This window comes from Rhincodon typus, chromosome 21 (assembly GCF_021869965.1).
Source record: "Rhincodon typus isolate 14 chromosome 21, sRhiTyp1.1, whole genome shotgun sequence".
Classification (NCBI taxonomy): Eukaryota; Metazoa; Chordata; class Chondrichthyes; order Orectolobiformes; family Rhincodontidae; genus Rhincodon; species Rhincodon typus.
Window position 1 is genome coordinate 16,478,371 of NC_063352.1, and position 18,904 is coordinate 16,497,274.

At 40.4% G+C, this 18,904-nt stretch overlaps 1 protein-coding gene across 5 annotated transcripts in view; it reads left to right on the plus strand.

Moving 5' to 3' along the window:
* The window catches only part of LOC109927795 (arf-GAP with dual PH domain-containing protein 1), a 120,577-nt gene that overhangs the window by 32,103 nt on the left and 69,570 nt on the right, over positions 1-18,904 (plus strand). For 4 of the 5 annotated variants that reach the window (XM_048609878.1, XM_048609879.1, XM_048609881.1 and 1 more), the window contains exons 2-4: positions 8,950-9,080; positions 12,313-12,404; positions 18,452-18,534. In XM_048609878.1, coding sequence (XP_048465835.1) covers positions 8,950-9,080; positions 12,313-12,404; positions 18,452-18,534 — 306 coding nt within the window. Of the gene's footprint in view, positions 1-8,651; positions 8,710-8,949; positions 9,081-12,312; positions 12,405-18,451; positions 18,535-18,904 lie in introns of those variants that run through there. The other variant, XM_048609880.1, reaches the window with a different exon arrangement.

The window sequence follows — 18,904 nt, forward strand, 5'->3', positions numbered from 1 at the left end:
TTAGAATGTTAAAAACAGCAACTGTTAAGTCCATTCTCTCATCAGTTTAGCATTGCTGATTCAGCATGGGACTGTTGAAGGGGAACTGGACTGGGTGTGGCTGTAGTTCACGAAAGCTCATCTTTCCAAGTATTTTCATGCTGCTGTTTCACAGCTTTGCTCAATGTATTAAAGTGTCCTATGATTTTTAAAAGGAGAGATCCTGTATTTGTACAGCACCTGTCACAACCCCTCAGCTTACAAAGCACTTCACAGCCAATGAAGTGCTTTAAGTGTCTTCGTTGGTGTACTTGGAGCAATATGGGCACAGTTGGCTCACGGACATGAATTATAAAGTGGCCAAATATTCTGTGGCTTCAGTGATAAATGTTCTCTAGAACTGTAGAGATTGCTGTATGACTAAGAGCTTAGAAACAGAGCCTTTGGTCTAATTTGACCATGCTGACCAGGATTCCCAAATTAATCTAGGTCAATCTGCTGGTGTGTGGCCCATATCTGTCAATATTTCCTATTTGTGTACATGTCAATGTTGTAACTGTATCTACAGCTACACTTTCTCTGGCAGTTCATTACACACACACATCACCCTCTGCAATTCTGCACCTCCAGTCCCTTTGTAAATCTTTTCTCCTCAAAATTATGCCCTCTGCTTTTGAGCTCTCCTACCTTAGGAAAAATACCTCTTTTGCTATTCACTTTATCTATATTCCTGATGACTTTATAAAACTGTATAAGATCACCTCTCGACCTCCTATGCTCCAGGGGGAAAAGTTCCCAGCTTATCCTTTATAACGCAAAACTTCCAGTTCCAGCAACATCCTTGTAAGTCATTTATACATCTTTTTTCAAATTTAATAATATCCATCCTGTAGAAGGTCAACCAGAGCTGTACACAGTACTCCAAAGGTGACCTCACCAACATCCTGTACAGCTGCAACACGAAGTCCCAATTCCTATACTCGATGCTCTGAGCAATTGAAGGCAAGCATGCTAAATGCTGCCTTCACCCTGACCATTTGTGACAACTTTCAAACAATTGTGTGCCTGAACCCCTAGATCTCAGTTTGACAACACTACCCAGGCCCCTAGCATTAGCTGTATAAGTCCTGCCCTTGTTCGTTTTACCAAAATGCCCTGTGTTGCAGTTATACAAATTAAACTTTCCTTGGCCCAGCAGACCAAGATTTCCTGCTGTTCTTTGTTCTTTGAAATGGTACCAAGGGGTCTTTGTCTGTTGAGAAGTGGGATAGGGTCTCTGCTTAATTTCTCATCCAAAGAAACAGTGCCTGTACAGAATAGAATCCCTTAGTGCTACAGCGGAGTTGAGCTCGATTGGTGTTACTGTAGTAACTACAGAAATCCAGATCCCTGCCAAGTCTAACAGATTTGGAAATTGCAGACCTGGTCATAATTTGGTCTGATTTAATGGTCCTTTGATTGGACTCTCAAATGTCATTTCACAGGCTTTGGATGTTGGGAGAGGAAGCAGTGCAGCATGACTTAACATGAATTTTTTTTGGTGCGTGTCTGTGTGGAAAGAGAAATCCAAGTTAAAATTAATTGAAAAGAAGCAGAACTCGAGTTTCATTTGAGTTCAAGCAGAGATAAACTCTGTCCAAAGACTGAATAGGAGCAAGCTGGAAATAAATGCAGAAGTGGTTGCCAACTGTTGATGGTTACAGTATGTTATGATTGCAAAACTTGCCAAAGTATCTAGTGAATGTCTCTGAAGTGTCGCTGGTGAGGCAATCTGATCACATCCCAAAATTAGGGAAAGCTGAAGTCAAGCTAGTGCTTGCATTAATCGACAACTAGACACAGTCTACACTCGACGCCAACATGCACACCGACACCTCGCAAAGGATTAAAGCCACTTATTGTATTCAAACAGATACCGCAGTATACAACGCAGTCCTATACCACTGAAGGGTTGGAGACACAACAAATGATCTGAGTAATTCTGACAATTGGGCCAGAAACTATATGCCTCTAGTGAACTTTGCTTTATTCCTCGTAAGTATTTCAAATTGTTGGCCGTGTCCAACTCTTGGGTTGTGGCTATTGCTGGTAGAAGTGCCAGCCACTGCCCAACAGTGCTATCTGCTGTCAAGGTGATTTATAGTGGAAACTAAACCATATAGTGGGTTATTTGTACACCTTGTGTGACGCTGCTTTTGATGTCTTATTATTCAGTGGCCTTATGTAGAGACAACACTGGTATTTCCCACATAAACAGAAATTGCTGGCAAAACTCAGCAGGTCTGGTAGTGTCTGTGGAGAGAGAGTTAACGTTAAGAGTCTGGTTACTCTTGAAGAAACCTTAACTTTCTGCACCTACAGTTCTTGGTTTTATATTATTGCTATTTCCCACTCTATTTTGCCAATACAAGAATATTGGAATCCAAAGCCTAGCAAAATCTAGCTTATTGTGCGGATACTCCATTCCGTCTCTTGTGTACCTACACTTGAACCAGAATATTAGAGGCAGCAATTTGACACGTTGTGATTATGGTGGTGTTCTATCTATGTTGAGAGAGTTTTCAAACCTTGTCACAAGATTGTGAATTTTTAATTCTTTTTTGAGATTTTCATTTTCAAAGAGGATTTACTGTATCAGTATAATTGTAAAAAGGAATAGCAATCCAACTTATGTCCTTTCCAAGGAAGGAAACCTGCCATCCCTGGCCAGCTATGACTTCAATGTTACAAGTGAGTGTGCATGTGTGTGTCCTAACTGTCCCATGCCTTGCAGGCCAACGAATAGTAAACTGCATTTTTTTAAAAAAAAAAATGCAATCTTGATGTGGGTGACAGGTGTTCCAAAAGGTGACCCATCTCCACATTCTTGGAGCATCTGACGATGGATGATAAATACTGGCCTCTTGCCGGTCACACACACACTCCCCCTGGAAATGAGCTTTGATTTTATTCTGCAGCTTTCCTAGGTGAAAAACCTGGCATGCATCTATTAATCAACAAAGATTGGATGATATTGTGAGCTCTACTTTACTTTAAGTCCCATGCTTTGCGCAGCCATTTCGGATACACGCTTGACAATGCACACAACTGTTTGTTTTTTTTTTGCAGTGGAAAATATAATTGGATGTGCCAGAGTGCTTGGCAGTCCCTCAAAGTCCATTGGTTTAGGAAGATGTGCATTAGAGGTTTTTATCTCCCTTGAGTAAACTTTTCTATTAAAATAAACCCTTTCCAACTTTGTCAGTATTAAGTGCAGTTTAATTTGCTCATAAAAACTGTATCAGTGTTATAGGACTTGGAGCCATGAAGGGAACTTTAATCCATTTGAATCCTTGTCAAACCCAGCCATTGTTTTAATAAATTAAACAGAGGGTGGATGTTGTCAGTTTCTGTATTTTACTAAATGTCTTTGTCTTTGGTTTGGGATTTTCAAAATCGATCTTATATTTATGGTAGTCTTCAGTCTTGACGACTGGGGTCCTGTGCTGATTCATGTTTCTTACCTATGGTATGTTTTTTTCACTCCATCTTTCTTCTCCCACAATTAAGTGCATGACTTGCATTTCTGCGGCATCTTTCATGACCTACAGAGGCAGAATCTTGTAGAGATGGCAGGGGTTCTCTGCTCTGAGCTGACGAGAACCAAATGCCATCCTGTCACTACTTTTCTTTTTTGTGTGAGGAAGGCCCACCTTATCTTGTACCAATCAGGCACATTATGGGCTCCACTTGGGATTGTGGACCCCTGCTGCTGCCCAATCATCACAAACTGCGTGATGACCCAGTCACAGGCAAGTGCTGGAAGGGATGCTGTCCCTGTGGGAGTCAGCAGGAGGCTGGATCAGCATCTCAATCCAGCCCTGAAACTGCACTCCTCAATTGGCCTTTCAACCAAGGCTTCCTGTCCCTACACCTACCCACACAAGCGCAATCATGAGCTTGTTCTATATCTCCATGTGGTAAACCCCTGCCGTTTCGTGGATTAATACCTGCAGTGTTGGGAAGAAGCCCTTAACTGGGTATTAATTGCTCACTTAAGGGGCCTCAGTTAGCAATTTGTGTGTGTGTGTGTGTGTGTGTGTGTGTGGAGCTTCCTGCTCCTTGTTTGTGGAAACATCAAAGATGGGAACAGGAGTAGGCCATTCACCACCACGAGCCTGATCTGCTGTTGAACATGATCATGGCTAATCAACAAGCTCGATACCCTAACCTCCACCCTCCCCTATATCTCTGAGCTCTTGTGGCTCAAAGCAATAGCTACCTCCCTGAAAACTCAACGTTTTGGCTTCAACCACATTCTGTGGTAGTGAATTCCACAGGCTCACTACAGTCTGGGTGAAGAAATTTCTCATCATCTCAGTCCTACCGCATACCCTTTTAAATTATAACCCATAGTTCTGGACTTCCCGCACCATTTGGATACATCTTTCCTGCATCTAACTTGTCTAGTCCTGTTAGAATTTTTATAGGTTTGAGATTTCCCTCCCACCATCACATCATTCTCCTGCCTGGAGTGTAGAATAGGGATGAACCGATATCCTGCTTCCACCCAGAGTAAATATCTCCATTCTAAACGATTCCACATTGAATATCTTAAAGCTACTTTATGGTCAGTGAAGAACAGTTTTGAAGTGTTGTAACATAAGTGAGACAGCAAATTTGTACACAAGCACACAAATAGTAATATGCAATCAGCCACATGATCTGTTTTACAGCCTCTTGGCTGAGGGATGACTATTCCCTGGGACACGGGGATAGGACTGTAACAGGAGGAATGTAATGGTAAGCAAACCCCATTGATATAAATGTTTCAGTGCAATCATTAAAATGGCCAATCGATTCCCTTGTATGTTGCTATTCAAAATAGAATGCACTTCCTCCAAGCTTCTTGAATGAACTCCAAAAGTAACCTGTTTGTAATAAACAAATCTTTTCCCTGAAACAGTTAGGAAACACTGGTTAACAACCAAGTTATAATCTGGAATTGAACTATATCCCAGAACTTTACCCCAGACCAACCTATCATCATTCACTTGTGTCCTACGAAACTCTCCAGAGATGATATCTTGGAATAAAAACAAAAGTGGAAAACACCCTTAGCATCCAGTGGCCTGTTAAACAAAGGATCCAGCTTGATGAATTTTCTCAAACCCCCCCTGGGTCTTGTTAACCGAGTTCAATCCCTGGTAGCTACGAACTGATAGTAAATCTTTCACCTCACCACCTTTTTTAGTTTGGCTGGAAATTTAGATCTAGGTCTTTCAATAGCAGTCTCAGCTAAGTTTGTTTTTAGAGTTGGCAAAGGTTGTCCTAATATTGCGATGTGGAGTTCTTTTAAAATAAAAACGGGTATCCACGTTCAAAAGGAGAGACAGAAGGCTGCACCTTTTTCAATTGCCTCCTGATGCTGTACCCTTTTCCAAATGCTCACCGGTATTGTCACTGTCCATCTGCCCCTCCCTGGGTTTTGACATGCACCCAGTGGGAACAGTACAGCATTATTCATGTTCTCCGGTTGTTTTTTCCACAAAGCCCATGGATTATAAACATATATATTCCCAAAAACTGAGGCCCCGTATTCTTCGGTATAGTACTATGGGATCTTTTGAATTTTGAAAGGGCTTCAGTTTAACATCTCTCTAGAAATGTGGTACTTCTGACAATGCAGCATAACCTCAATGGTACATTAGGAACACTAATGTAGATTTTGTATCCTAGTCTCTGAAGGACGCTTGAACTCCTAATCTTCTGCTTTGGAGATTAGTATCCACTGAGTTATGATGTCACAACAGTGAATGAATGAGTACAAAGTTATGCAATGTCTATCCACTGGCCTAGTCCTGACGCCTTATCAGAGATGATTGTGCAGTACAAGTGAACAACGACAGGGATAACTTTCTTCAGCAATAAGCAGATAGTGAAACCAAAGATTTCCTTCTCAAAATCTCATCTTGCAATCTGAAACATTTCAAATGTGGTTTTGATTGAGTTATAACTATGAATTATTCAGTCCACTAATTTTGTGACTTGATAATTTATAACAGTTAAATTAAAGGATATGATCTCATTCTACATTTTTGGCAAATGCGCAATAATGTTAATTTGCAGCTGCACTGTACTTTTCCAGATGTTTTAATTTGTTGAATAACATCAGAAATCTACGTAGAAAATTTATGGATTTTCATAAAGCAATGGACACTGAATTTATCCAAAGTACATGTGTGTGCATGGTAAGGCATACATGGATTAGGCAGTGGGGTTGGAATTGGCATCACTCACCTCCATATAACCATTTGCTGCTAGTTGTTACCTTTTTATGGGCCTGATTTTAATAAACTATAGGTTTCCAGTACAAACATCAAAATCCTCTCACTATGTGCTGGTTAATGCCTCTTGTATAACACATGGATCATTTTAGGCAAGTGCGTTAGATATGAGAATTTATACCCCACATTGCCATTTCAAGACTTCTTTTCAAACTTCATGAACCTATCTGCTGGTTAAACCCCACCATGACTACAATATAGGAACATTATCTACTACTTTATTTGTCAATCTTGATTGGAGTAGTCTCTCTACACCACACTACCAACAATTCAGTGATTAGGAGCTATCCTATTCTAAGTGCTTGGTGGCAACTGCATTGAAATACTTTTCAATACGAGCCAATTGAATCTGCCCAGGACCCTTCCAGCCAGCAGATAAACAACAATCTCCATTTGTGATATAACCAGGTGTAGAGCTGGACGAACACAGCAGGCCAAGCAGCATCAGAGGAGCAGGAAAGCTGACGTTTTGCTGCTTGGCCTGCTGTGTTCATCCAGCTCTACACCTGGTTATATCAGATTCTCCAGCATCGGCAGTTCCTACTATCTCTGTAACAATCTCCATTTGTGACTTCTTTTTCGATAAAGTATAACATCCCAAGATGCTTCATAGAAACATTATAAAAACAAAATTTGACACCAATTCATGGGGGTCAAATGTCCAAAACCTGGTCAAGAGGCATGTTTTAATGCTTATCATTAAAGAGGAAAATGACAGGTGTAGGCAACTTTGAGTCTTTGGCAGCTGAAGGCATGGCCACTTCTGGTGAAATAATTCAAACTGGGGATCCTCAAGAGACCAGAGTCAGAAGGATAGAGACCTGAAAGGGTGGGGATCTGGAGGAGACCACATGGAGACATTAGAAAATGAAGGTGAGAATTCCAAAGTCCAGACATTGCTTGACTGGAAGCTAACTGTAGAGCTGCAAGCACAGGATGAAAGGTGAACAGGATTTAATGTGAGTTAAGACACTGGCAGAAGAGGTTTGGATGACCCTGAGATTACGCAGGGTAGAATGTGAGAGACTGGATAGGAATATGTTGAAATAGTCAAGACTAGAGGTATGAATGTTTGCTGAAACCCTTAATGAACTAAGATGTGTGATGGCGAGGTGAAAATTGGCAATCTTAGTGATTTAATGACCTAATAATCTCCCAAATATTAAGGTTGGGAGGTCATCACAAATGTGACAACAGACTGTGTTGTCGGGGAGAGGGATGGAGGCTGTGTAGCTCGGAAGCGATTTGAAGACAGGGTTGAAGATGACTGTTTTAGACTGGAGGGGATTTTGGTTCCATTGTGGATTTGTAAAAGTTCAGAACGTAACAGATTAGATCAGACTCGGGTGGATATTGGCAGGCTGTGCTTACACAGGTTTAAGACTGACTTCACTTATTTTAAAAACACATTCGGGGTGATTTTTTTTTAAAACAAACAATGCTTCAAGTTAGAGGTGAATGTAGGCCCAGTGTACGGAAGGAAATTAGCGCTCTTGTGGCATCATTGTACTATCCCTACCTCTGGGGCAGGAGGTCCGGGTTCAAGTTCCACCTGCTCCAGAGTTATCATAGAATATCTGAGTAGGTTATTTGAAAATGTCTATGAAGAAATGCTGCGCGATAAGGATCGCACATGCACACCCTGCTGGCCAAACAGGATGTTGATAACGGGGATTCAGTTATTGTGATGCCATTGAATCTCAGTGGGAGAGATGGTTAGATCCTTTCTATTTGGAGATGGTCATTGCCCAGCAACTTGTGTGGCACAGATGTTACTTGCCACTATTGCTCCAAGCCTAAATGTTGTCTGGGTCTTGTTGCAGATGGACACAGTATCTAAGGCAACACAAATGGTGCTGAACATTAGTGCAATCATCTGCAAACGCCCCGCCCTGACCTCGTGGAGGGAAAGTTTGACGCAGTTGAAGCTGGTTGGGATGAGGATTAGAATCTTGTTGAGACAGACAGCAGAGCTAACCAACCTATAAATTAGCCATTTGATTTTATTTTAAAACAAAGGCTTTGCTAGTTTTTTAAGTTGGAGAATTCAACATAAACTAGAAGGGGGCTAAATGGGTTATACAAGTCCGCAGTTCATACCATGCAGCAGACAAGCCATATGTAGTTGTGCTACAAGATTGGTACCTACTTAGCCAAGTTCTTAAAAATAGATTTGCACTTTTGTACACGTTGGGCCAGCATAACATTAAAGATATCTTTGTTCTCATGCTGGTATAGTCTTTGGATACCTGTTAACCAGGTTCCATTACAAAGAATAGCATTTTAGCACTGAGAGTGATGGAAATGTTGACACCTCTTGACTTCAACAGCTTTTTAATGTAAATTGACCTCCTTTTCAGAACTGACATTGGAAGATTTTTGGATTAAAGAATAAGAAACCAAGGTGGGCAAATGGAGTTCGAGTCAGCTATTATCTAATTTAAAAGCAGAATAAGCTTGACCTGAATAGCTTCCTGTTACTATGCTCCTAACTCCTTAAGCTATTGCTTGATAATCTGCTTCTTAAATCCCAGTGCCACGTGGGATGGAGGAAATATTCTTTTGAAAGAAAAAAGTGTAATGTGTTGTAGTTCCCACTAATAAATTAGATACAACTTCATGGAAGCTTTAATCTCTTTTTCAGATCGTGACTGGGCATCTTACACTCTTGGAATTTTTATCTGTTTAAATTGCTCAGGAATTCATCGAAACATCCCTCAAGTCAGCAAAGTGAAATCTGTTCGGTTAGATGCCTGGGAGGATGATGAAGTTAAGGTAGGTGTTTTTGAGCTGAAATGTTTGCACAGATTCTGTCTGACGGTTTGGGAATTCAGCTTCTTGAAATAAATTATCAAGTTTTGAGCACAACATTTATTGGAGCTTATCAACATCACATGAATTATGATCTGAATTCTAATATATACATATTTTAGTCTTGCTGAGCAAACGATGCAAACAAATTTTACCTGTCCACGTACGACCCATGTTTATCTCGTACTATTTTAACCAGGCTGCCTACGGCAGCAGAGTAATGGTTTAGGAATAAACCAGCCATGTTTCTGACCATAAGCCTATGGAAAATGCACAAAGTGAGAAATTAAGTGTGAATGTTGATCAAAAGTGACTGCTCAATTCTTGAACATATTCAAGACAGAGCTGGATAGAGTTTGGGTACTAAATGTATTAAAGGATATAGGGATAGTGCAGGAAGGTGAAGTTAAATTTAAGTTCAATCAGATCTTACTGAATGACAGAACAAGGTCAAAAGATCAAATGTCCTCCCCCATTCTTATTTTATAATTTATTTTATTTTAAAAGACCTCCTATTCATTCTTGCTTTATATAAACAGTAAGGATTGAACATAAGGATTTCAAACCAGGGTTGTTCATGTGTGCCAATCTGGATGTAACGTCCTGAACAGGGAGCCTGACCCCTCTCTATATATCTGGGGTTGCCAACCCTCCAGGATTTCCCATGAATCTACAGCAATTAAAGACCAATCATCCAGGGCACAGCTGCAAGCAATGTAGGCAAAACATTGTTGAGGCAACTGAGTATTTTTCAAAACATGAATGGGGTAGCACAGTGGCTTGGTGGTTAGCACTGCTGCCTCAGCCAGGGGAATAAGTTTGATTCCACCCTCTGGTGGGTGACTGTGGGGAGTTTGCACATTCTCGGTGTCTGCATGGGTTTCCTCCAGGAGCTCTGGTTTCCTCCCACAGTCCAAAGATGCGCAGGTTAGGTGGATTGGCCATGGTAAATTGCCCAGCTTTCAGGGAAATGCAGAGGTAGGGGGATGGGGTAGGGGAATGAGTCTGGGTGGGATAATTTTTGGAGGGTCAGTGTGGACTCGATAGGCCAAATGGCCTGTTTCCACACCATAGTGATTCTATGAATGCTTTTGCTTCTTGTTAATATGATGAAAGTTACATGAATTACATATTTTTAAAATCACTTGTGTTAAGTTTGTATCTTTTTCGGATTTTGAAATAGTGACATGTTTTGTGTCTGAACTAATTAATAATTGTGTTTCGGTAGCCATGGTGACTTTTTTAAAAAGTAGTTTGAGGGCTAGTCTTTTCATAAATAATGGGTTTTCACTTAACTCCGGGTTTGACCTAGCAAGGTAAATAATTGTGCCTCCAAGGCTTGTTAGAATTAAGTCGACAAATTTCTTTAAGCTTGGGTGAACACACATAGCTCAATTTTTTTTTTTTATGTCCAGTTCTTTGGGTAGTTCTGTAATGGTTTTAATGTGTAAGGTTGCTTCTGAGAAAGGGAGAAGAAAGTTGGATTTGTTAACACTGGACCTTTTTGGAGTAACCTAGAGTTGACCTTGGAATAAGGCGTTTTTGATAGCTGCAGACCAGAAGTGTTAGGATAAAACCCTGAAGTGGTTATTTGAGGCTGGGAATATCTACGCTCAGGTACGTGATGGCTCTACAAGAAGCTATCAGATTTTCCAAACTGGGAGTTGAAGTCCAATTAAACCCCTCTGAGATGTGAGTAAAGGATTTTCTGGTTTGAGTACTGCACAAGGGATGCTTTGGGTACTGTGCAAGGGTGTTTTAGGATCTGTAAAGGAGTTTGTGGGATTATTAGGATTGTATTTCACTGTTTAAAAACCTCTAAGTTTATCATGTAAGTAATTAGCCTGATTGATCTATTTTATCTTTCCTTTTGTTGAATACATTTCAAACATTAAAACTAAATCTGCAACTTTACATGCTTATGTTTCAATGAGACCACCTTGTTAACATCAAAGTAAAATGTGATCTATTGAGCCAGATTTCCATCTGGGATCTGACTTGTGTAGAAATAACCTCCATTGCAATCATAACTTTTCATTATGACAAGTTGATTGAAGAAAAGGCTTTTTGCTAACGGTTAATAATGAACCCATTGGGTCACGAAGCAACTGTTTGCTTTCCAATTGACCATGTGAAGGTAGGCCACTGGAAGGATGGATGTGTTGATGTGCTATGGCAGGAGTGTGGGATTGGGTTGTTTAAAGGCCAGAAATCATGTGAAGGCATCTCTGGGAATACACCCAGCCAGAATTGGCAACCTTAATACCACTAGGCCATCACCTTACCTCATCAGTTTATCACTAGACTATTAATCCAGAGATCTCTGAAGTTCTGGGGACCCAAGTTCGAATCTTGTCATGGCAGATGGTGGAATTTGAATTTAATAAGTCTGGAATTAAGTGTCTAATCATTTTTTTTATAAAACCAGAATTTTTTTGTCAAAAAAAATCTAGCTGGTTCACTAATGCCCTGTTCTTTTAGGGAATGAAAGTGCTGTCTGTATCTAGTTGGGCCTACTTGTGACTCCAGATCCACAGCACTGTGGTTGACTCCTAATTGTTGGGTAGTAAAAATGCTGGCCTGGTCTGTGACATCCACATCTTGTGAATGAAAAGAAAATGTGGCTCTCTCACTGACCTGTTCAAAGGGCACATTCCATAGCTGGGCATGTTGGGTATGATTGTACAGTGGTTTGTCACTGTAATAGTAATCCAGGGGCATGACCAAATCCCACTATACCAGCTATGTAATTTTAATTCAATTAACTAAATCTGAAATAAAAAGCTAAAAAACTACCATAATTTCAGGAGTTTTATCATTTAAAAACTTGTACAGCGTAGTCCCTTTAGAAAAGGACAATAAATTTTCTTTTCAACCAATCTGGTCTGTGTGTGACTCCCAGATACAGGACAGTGTGATTTAGTCCTAAATTGTCCTTTTTGATCTAGGTCAGGTCATCTGCAAGAAGGCAGCTCACCACAATCAATTTGGAATTAAGAACAGGGTACTAAATTACCATCCCCGCAAATAAAAAGAACTGTTTGCTCATCAGTTTTCCTGACTGTATGATATTTCAATTGTAACAACATGAGCAAATGGGGGAAGGGTGGGGTGTGGAATCAATAAGTCATTAGACCTTCAGAACCCAAATGAAAATCAACTGATTCAAAATTCTCTGCTGTTTTCTCTTTTGTAGTTTATGGCCTCTAATGGGAACAGTGCAACCAAAGCAAAATATGAGTCGAAGTTGCCGGCATTTTATTATAGACCAACGTTTACAGATTGTCAGTAAGTAAAGCAGTCAATAAGTAAAATGTATCCCTTGGCTGATCTGGTTGCATAATATCAGCAAAATGGAGTATTTCATCAGGTCTTCAGTGGTTTATGCCTTTTGGATAAGGCATTCAAACTAATGCCCTATCTACCTCCATCAGGTGGACTGAAAGGCACCATGGACGTGGTAAAACTCCCTTGCTCCTCTTTGAAACAAGTGTCCTGACCAATATTTATCTCCTCTTCATCAGGCAAAAGATTATCTGCTGATTCTATCATACCGTTTCTGGGACCTTGTGTATAAACTGGCATACATTTACATTACAGGAGTGACTAGACATGATGTTTCCTGATTTGGCTTTTAAAGCACTTAAGGATGTCTTGATGTCATGAAAGGTGCCATCTAAATATAAGCACTTTCTTTGTAAATTCCCTAAACATTCATTTGTACCAAGAGTGAATTGATAAAGAGCATGTTCAGCTCATCAAAGATCTCTTGCATAAAGAGCTTCCTATTGATTGTTGGACATGTAACAGTGCTTTGCTACAAATGCAAAGACTTAATAGATTTAGTTGTCATCAGACTTGCAACCTTCCTTTGCCCTGTGGCTTTCAAAAGTATGTTCCCAATCTTATTTTTACTCAATTGTCTTAATTATAAGAATGCAGTGCAAGGATTGCTTCAAAAGGTTTTCTGTCAAGTTTTTCATTTACATGTTTCCCCTGCCTCCCCAATTAAAGGTACTGACCAGTGTGGTATTGTACAGAGCAGAAAATTCCCAAGTTCAGTCCCTGGACTGTGGTGTGTGAGCTGACCACAGCAGTGGTGAATGTGATGCTTCCATTGGTTTTAAAATTATCTGTTCCCAATCAATGTCACTAAATGGTGGGGAAATTGTAGAAGAATCCATTTCTGTCACCATTTATGGGTTTGGGGTCATGTTTTCTTCCTGGTGTGGGTATGTCCTCATCTAAAACTCTGCACATATCCTAACTCCCAAGTCCCATGCACCTAGCTTCCCTATATTCACTGATCTATACTAGTAACACCTTGATTTTTAACACATCCTTGTTTTACAATCTCTTGTATTTTCCTATCCCTGTAATCTCCTTTCAGCCTCACAATCAAGTTTACCTAATTCTAGGCTCTGGAGCATCTCTGGTTTTAGTTGCTCCATTTGTTAGTGACTGTACCTCCAGCTGTCTGGGCCCTGAGCTCTGGAATTTCCTCTCTAACCCTCTCTACCTCCCTTTTTTTGAAAGATGCTCCTTAAAACCTATGCCTTTAACCAAACTCTTTTGGTCATGTGTTCTAATGTCTGTTTGTGTGACTTGGTGTCAATTTTTGCTTCACAAGGACCCGATGAAGTGTTGTGTGACACTTTTTTTTTCTTTCCTAAATTGCTATTTAAATATAAGCTGTAAAAATAGATTACTATATTGTTTGTATATTTCTTTGGCCTGACTCTTGTGTGTGTTCCTAATATATTCATTTTAGTTGTACCTATGCCTTTTGTTCACACAGGTGCTATTCTCCCCAGTTTAGGCTGTTTGTCTGTAAGAATGAGTTGCTACATTGGTGAAATACCTGCTTTTATTTCAAACTGTCGAGAGGAGAATAATATAAATGGGGTCTTCTTTAGACTGTAATTATTCTAGTGTGCTCGTCCTACCTCTCTAGGATTTTTCTAGGTTTTGAATAACAGATGAAAATATAATATCCCCCTCCCATCCCAGGATGTTGAGTTTCTGGATCGACCTGGGTTATTCTGTTTAAATACAAAGACACCAGTTAAAACAAATTCAGCAACTCTTATTCATCTTACCAATGTATTACATAAACCATAGCAGCAATAGCTACCAACAAGTCCAAGTGATATGAAATAAAAACAGTAATTGCTCGAAAAACTCAGCAAGTCCAGTAGCCTCTGTGGAGAGAAAGAAAAGCTAACATTTTTGGGTGTAGTGACCCTCCTTCAGAACTCATTGTAGCTAGGAAAAGGTTGGTGATATGCTGAAGGTGGCAAGAGGAGAAGAGTGAATGGTAGGTGGAGATAGAGCCCAGAGGGACAGAACAGCAGTTGGGCATACAAAGGAATGGGTAATGGTCAGCCTGGGGGAATTAATAGCTGTTAATGGAGGTGCCAATCCATTGTCAACTATTAATGGTCCTCTTTTGTCAGTTGTCCTAAACTTGTGTGCCTCAGGTTAACAGAACAGAAATTGGCACTTTCTTGCAGTGCCTCATAACAGTCAGTTGTAGCTGTATTAATTCTTGTTGCCTGGACTTGTGCTTTATGGCATTGTGACTGACAGTGATAACATGCCTTCATATGATTCAACAGTTTCAGGAGATGATAGGAGAAACTGGTTGAGGATAAATATATCTGGGCACAGTAGAGTGACCTTTTCAAGTCGGAGTAGATCTCTAACATTTCATAAGAAGCACATTCCTGGTCACCTTATCGCATTTTCTCTGATGTGCAGTGTGCATGATCTCACTCACTACTTCATGTTTTATGGGGCACACTCTCTTTTATGTGTAATATTCCCAAGTTCAGGGTCCAGATAGGTAAAGGCATGGCCAATGGTGAAGTGTTGAAAATTTGGGATGCACAAGAATCCGGAATTGGAGACTGGAGATGCTGCGTTGAGATCCTGCCCTTTGGATCATTAGGACTGATGCCCTGACAGCGAGATGCAAAAGATTCCATGACGCTGTTTGGAGGAAGAAATAAGGGAGTTTTCCTTGCGGTCCAAATCAACATTGACATTACTAACGTGACAGATTATCAGGTCATTTATCTGATCTCCATTTGTGGAAGAATGCTGTATTGATGTTGACTTCCACAATTCTGACAATGATTCCTTCAGAAGTGACTAGAAAGCATTATAGGATGTTTTTGAAGTTGTGAAAAGTACAATATAAATGACGTTGTTGTTTTTTTTTTGTTTTGATGGTTGTCCTTTCTCCCACACATTGATGGCATCACCTTGGCAATGGCACACATCTAAACTTGTGAATTTGTGCAGAGGTTGAAATGTATTTCAGTCAAGACATGTTCAGTCAATTACTTGGAACATGGGAACCTCCATATGAAATGCTTTATCCCATATAAATGCATTTCCTGATGATGATTGTTCTGGGTGATGGGTGGTAAATCACATGAGGCCTAATGGGAGTGCTTTACACTAACAACATCTGCCTCTGATTAGCATGGTGCTGGGTTTCAGTATGGAATGAAATACTGCCATGAGACTCTGTTTATGTGACGGGGTGTTGAAAGAGGAAGTGGTAGAGAATTGTTTATTATGCATTGTTCTGTCTGAGGAAACAGTCACAGTTTCATTATTATTGATGTGAAGCCAAGTAGTGCTTGAGATGTATTGTGTGAGATGCTGTGCCAGGTTCAGCAAAGCCAAGCTTGTCAATTTTAACTTAATTCTCCAGTGTTCATTGGAAACTAGAACACAACCTGGGTGGCAAGATAATGCTGCTTTTGCCTTGTCTGGTCAGAGATTTTATTCTTTGATAATTTATTTCCTTGTGGTTAGGTGATGTAGTCCAACTCATTACCTGGACTGTTCTGGCATTTAATTAACACCAGACCATTTCCTGCACAAATTTTTTTTTTTTAGAAAAACAGCCTGGGTGCATCAGGTCAAAGGTTTTGAAGCATTGGTAAGAAAGTTTAGTTCAATGCAACCTCTTGTGGTCCCCAAACCCCATATTTCTCAATATTTCCTTTGCAAAGTCCTCATGGGATATTGAATGGTGTGCTTTTTCAGAGTGCAAGAAAAATTTCACAGGGGTTCATGACTTGAAGAGGCATTTCACTGGACAGTAACTTGCTGGATAGAGAGCTTAAGTTGCCATGCAGTTTTCAAGAAAATTATGTGGATTCTCTTTTAGGATGCAAATCAAGTGCATCGTGATGATGTGAAATTAAATGTATGGCACAGAAGGTGGTCAAGATTGAACAAAACTGGCCTCTTTTTCAATATTATAAGTTCAAAGGTGCTTCCTGAGTGCATCATAAAATAAATATGCTGTGTTATTTGAGGACATATTAAGCCAAATGACCAGCAGCTTGGCTAAAGCAACAGACTTGGAGTGTCTGAATGGAGGAGTGGGAGTCCTGTTGATTTTCTCATGACAGGAAGTTGTTCAACAACGTCCCTCATGGATGTCAAAAATAATTGAATAGTTCACATCAGTGATGATACTCGGCCTACTTTTATCACTTCCTTTAAAGTTGTAGAAATTCCTGCATGTTATATTAGAAAAAGAATGTGATTTTGTTTTCTGTTTAAACTGCTTTCCAAACTGTCTAAGACAAAAGACCATTTTTAAAAAAAAAACTTCAAATGAGCCTCAGTTAGTGAAATCAAGGCAGTAAGTGAATCCTAAACAGACGGCAAACAAGGAGCACAAACTCATCAACTCCTGCACTCTGTTGAAACCACTCAATACAGCCTTATGGAAAGGAAACTTGAACCCAAAGCTCCATTTTCAAATAAAAACATCCGTTATGGAATTGGAAACACTCATGGGTCAGACATTACCAATGTCACTTTTAATTATTTCCTGTTAGCATCTTTATTACTGTGCAGCTAACTTTTATGTTTCATCTGGCATTTTCATCAGCATGACCCTATTGTATAAGCTCATTACCAACCCAAAGTTAAACCACTGCAGTCTAGCTTTTTTTTGCTGTTAACACGTTTTACTTTATTTGCCAATATCTGAAATTCATGTCTCCAATTTTTTTCTGATCATGATATCTGAGCTGATGCTAAAATGTATATTTTAATGATTTGTTTCCAATTCCCCTTCTCTTCCAAGCTGAGCTGCCAAAGCATTCTGTTTCTGTAATATTACAGAATCCCTGAGATTTTAACAATGGTCAAATATTAGGTGGGTGGAAACACTCATGTATTATAGGTTCAATGCAGGGGCTCTTAAGTGCTTCCCTTGCTGTAGCTTTACATAAGTGACACTTTCAGTCAATGCAGGAGCTTAAATAACCATCATCCTCCTACATCCACCTTGAATCCTGAATTCCATTACAATTTTGAAAGACTGGAAAGTTCAGGTTGAGTGAATGGCAGAGTATAATGAAATGGACAAGCCATTGGCCACAAAAGCAGGTCAGAGGCTGGTGTTCCACTGTGAGTAACTCGACCCTGGTCTTGCCACAACGTGTCTACCAACTACAAGCACAAGTCAGAAATGAGATGGAATACTCTCCACTTGCCAGGATGAGTGCAGCTCCAGCAACCTGCTTGAAGCTTGGGACAAAGCAGTCCACTCGATTGGCACCCCATCCACCACCTTCAACATTCACTCCCTCCAGTGCCAATGCACAGTGGCAGTAGTGTACAACAAGATGTACTGCAGTAGCTCACCAGGGTCTCTGACAGCACCTTGCAAATCCGTTGCCTCCATCACTTAGAAGGAAAAGGGCAGGAGATGCATGGGAACACCCATCACCTACAAATTCCCCTCCAAACTACAGGCCATCCTAGATTGGATTATTCCTTCACACTGTGTTCAAGTCCTGGAACTCCATTCTTCACAGCACTGGGTGTCCCTACACCCCAAAGACTGCAGTAATTTGGATGAGTAATAAACGCAGGCCATTCCGAAGTGTTGCCAACCCATTAACAAACTTTTAAAAGCAAAGATAACAGTGTGGAGCTGGAGGAACACAGGAGACCAGGCAGCATCAGAGCAGCAGGAAAGTTGACGTTTCGGGTCGGGATTTTCTGAAGAAGGGTCTGATGCTGCCTGGCCTGCTGTGTTCCTCCAGCTCCACACTGTGTTATCTCAGACTCCAGCATCGGCAGTCCTTGCTATCTCTTTTCAAAAGCAAATATTGCCAGTCAAAAGTTGTACAGAAATTCATACAGATTAGAAAGAGGTGGTTACAAATAGCACAAATCTGCTGCAAGTAGAAAACTGATATATTGGCACAATTATTTACCAATCATACTGAACAATGAAGTCCTCAGCAACTCCTCCTTTTTTCAATTCTGACACCTGGTTCCTTGCTTTTCAGAGTACTTCGGGAACAGTGGATCCGTGCCAAATATGAAAGAAAGGAATTTGTCTGCATTGAGAAACAAGAGCCTTACTCTGCAGGTAGGAAAGTCCTTTGATCTTTCAACATAATAGGATACATTAAACACCAAAATTATTTCTGCCCCCTTTGAACTGGGATTGGATCTATGGGTATTTGAGCTTCTGGAGAACACAATATTCCTGATGTGTCAGGGTATGGGACAGTTCCTCTGCAACCCCATGTCTAGATTTATGTATAAATACACTCGCACTCATACCAGAACTTCCAAGAGTATCATTCCAGCATCTTGTTCAGAAATGGTCTTCACCTACAACAGTGTGAAAGAAGCAAGTGTGACTACAGATAACAAGGTGCAGAGCTGGATGAACACAGCAGGCCAAGCAGCATCATAGGAGCCGAAAGGCTGACGTTTCGGGCCTAGACCCTTCA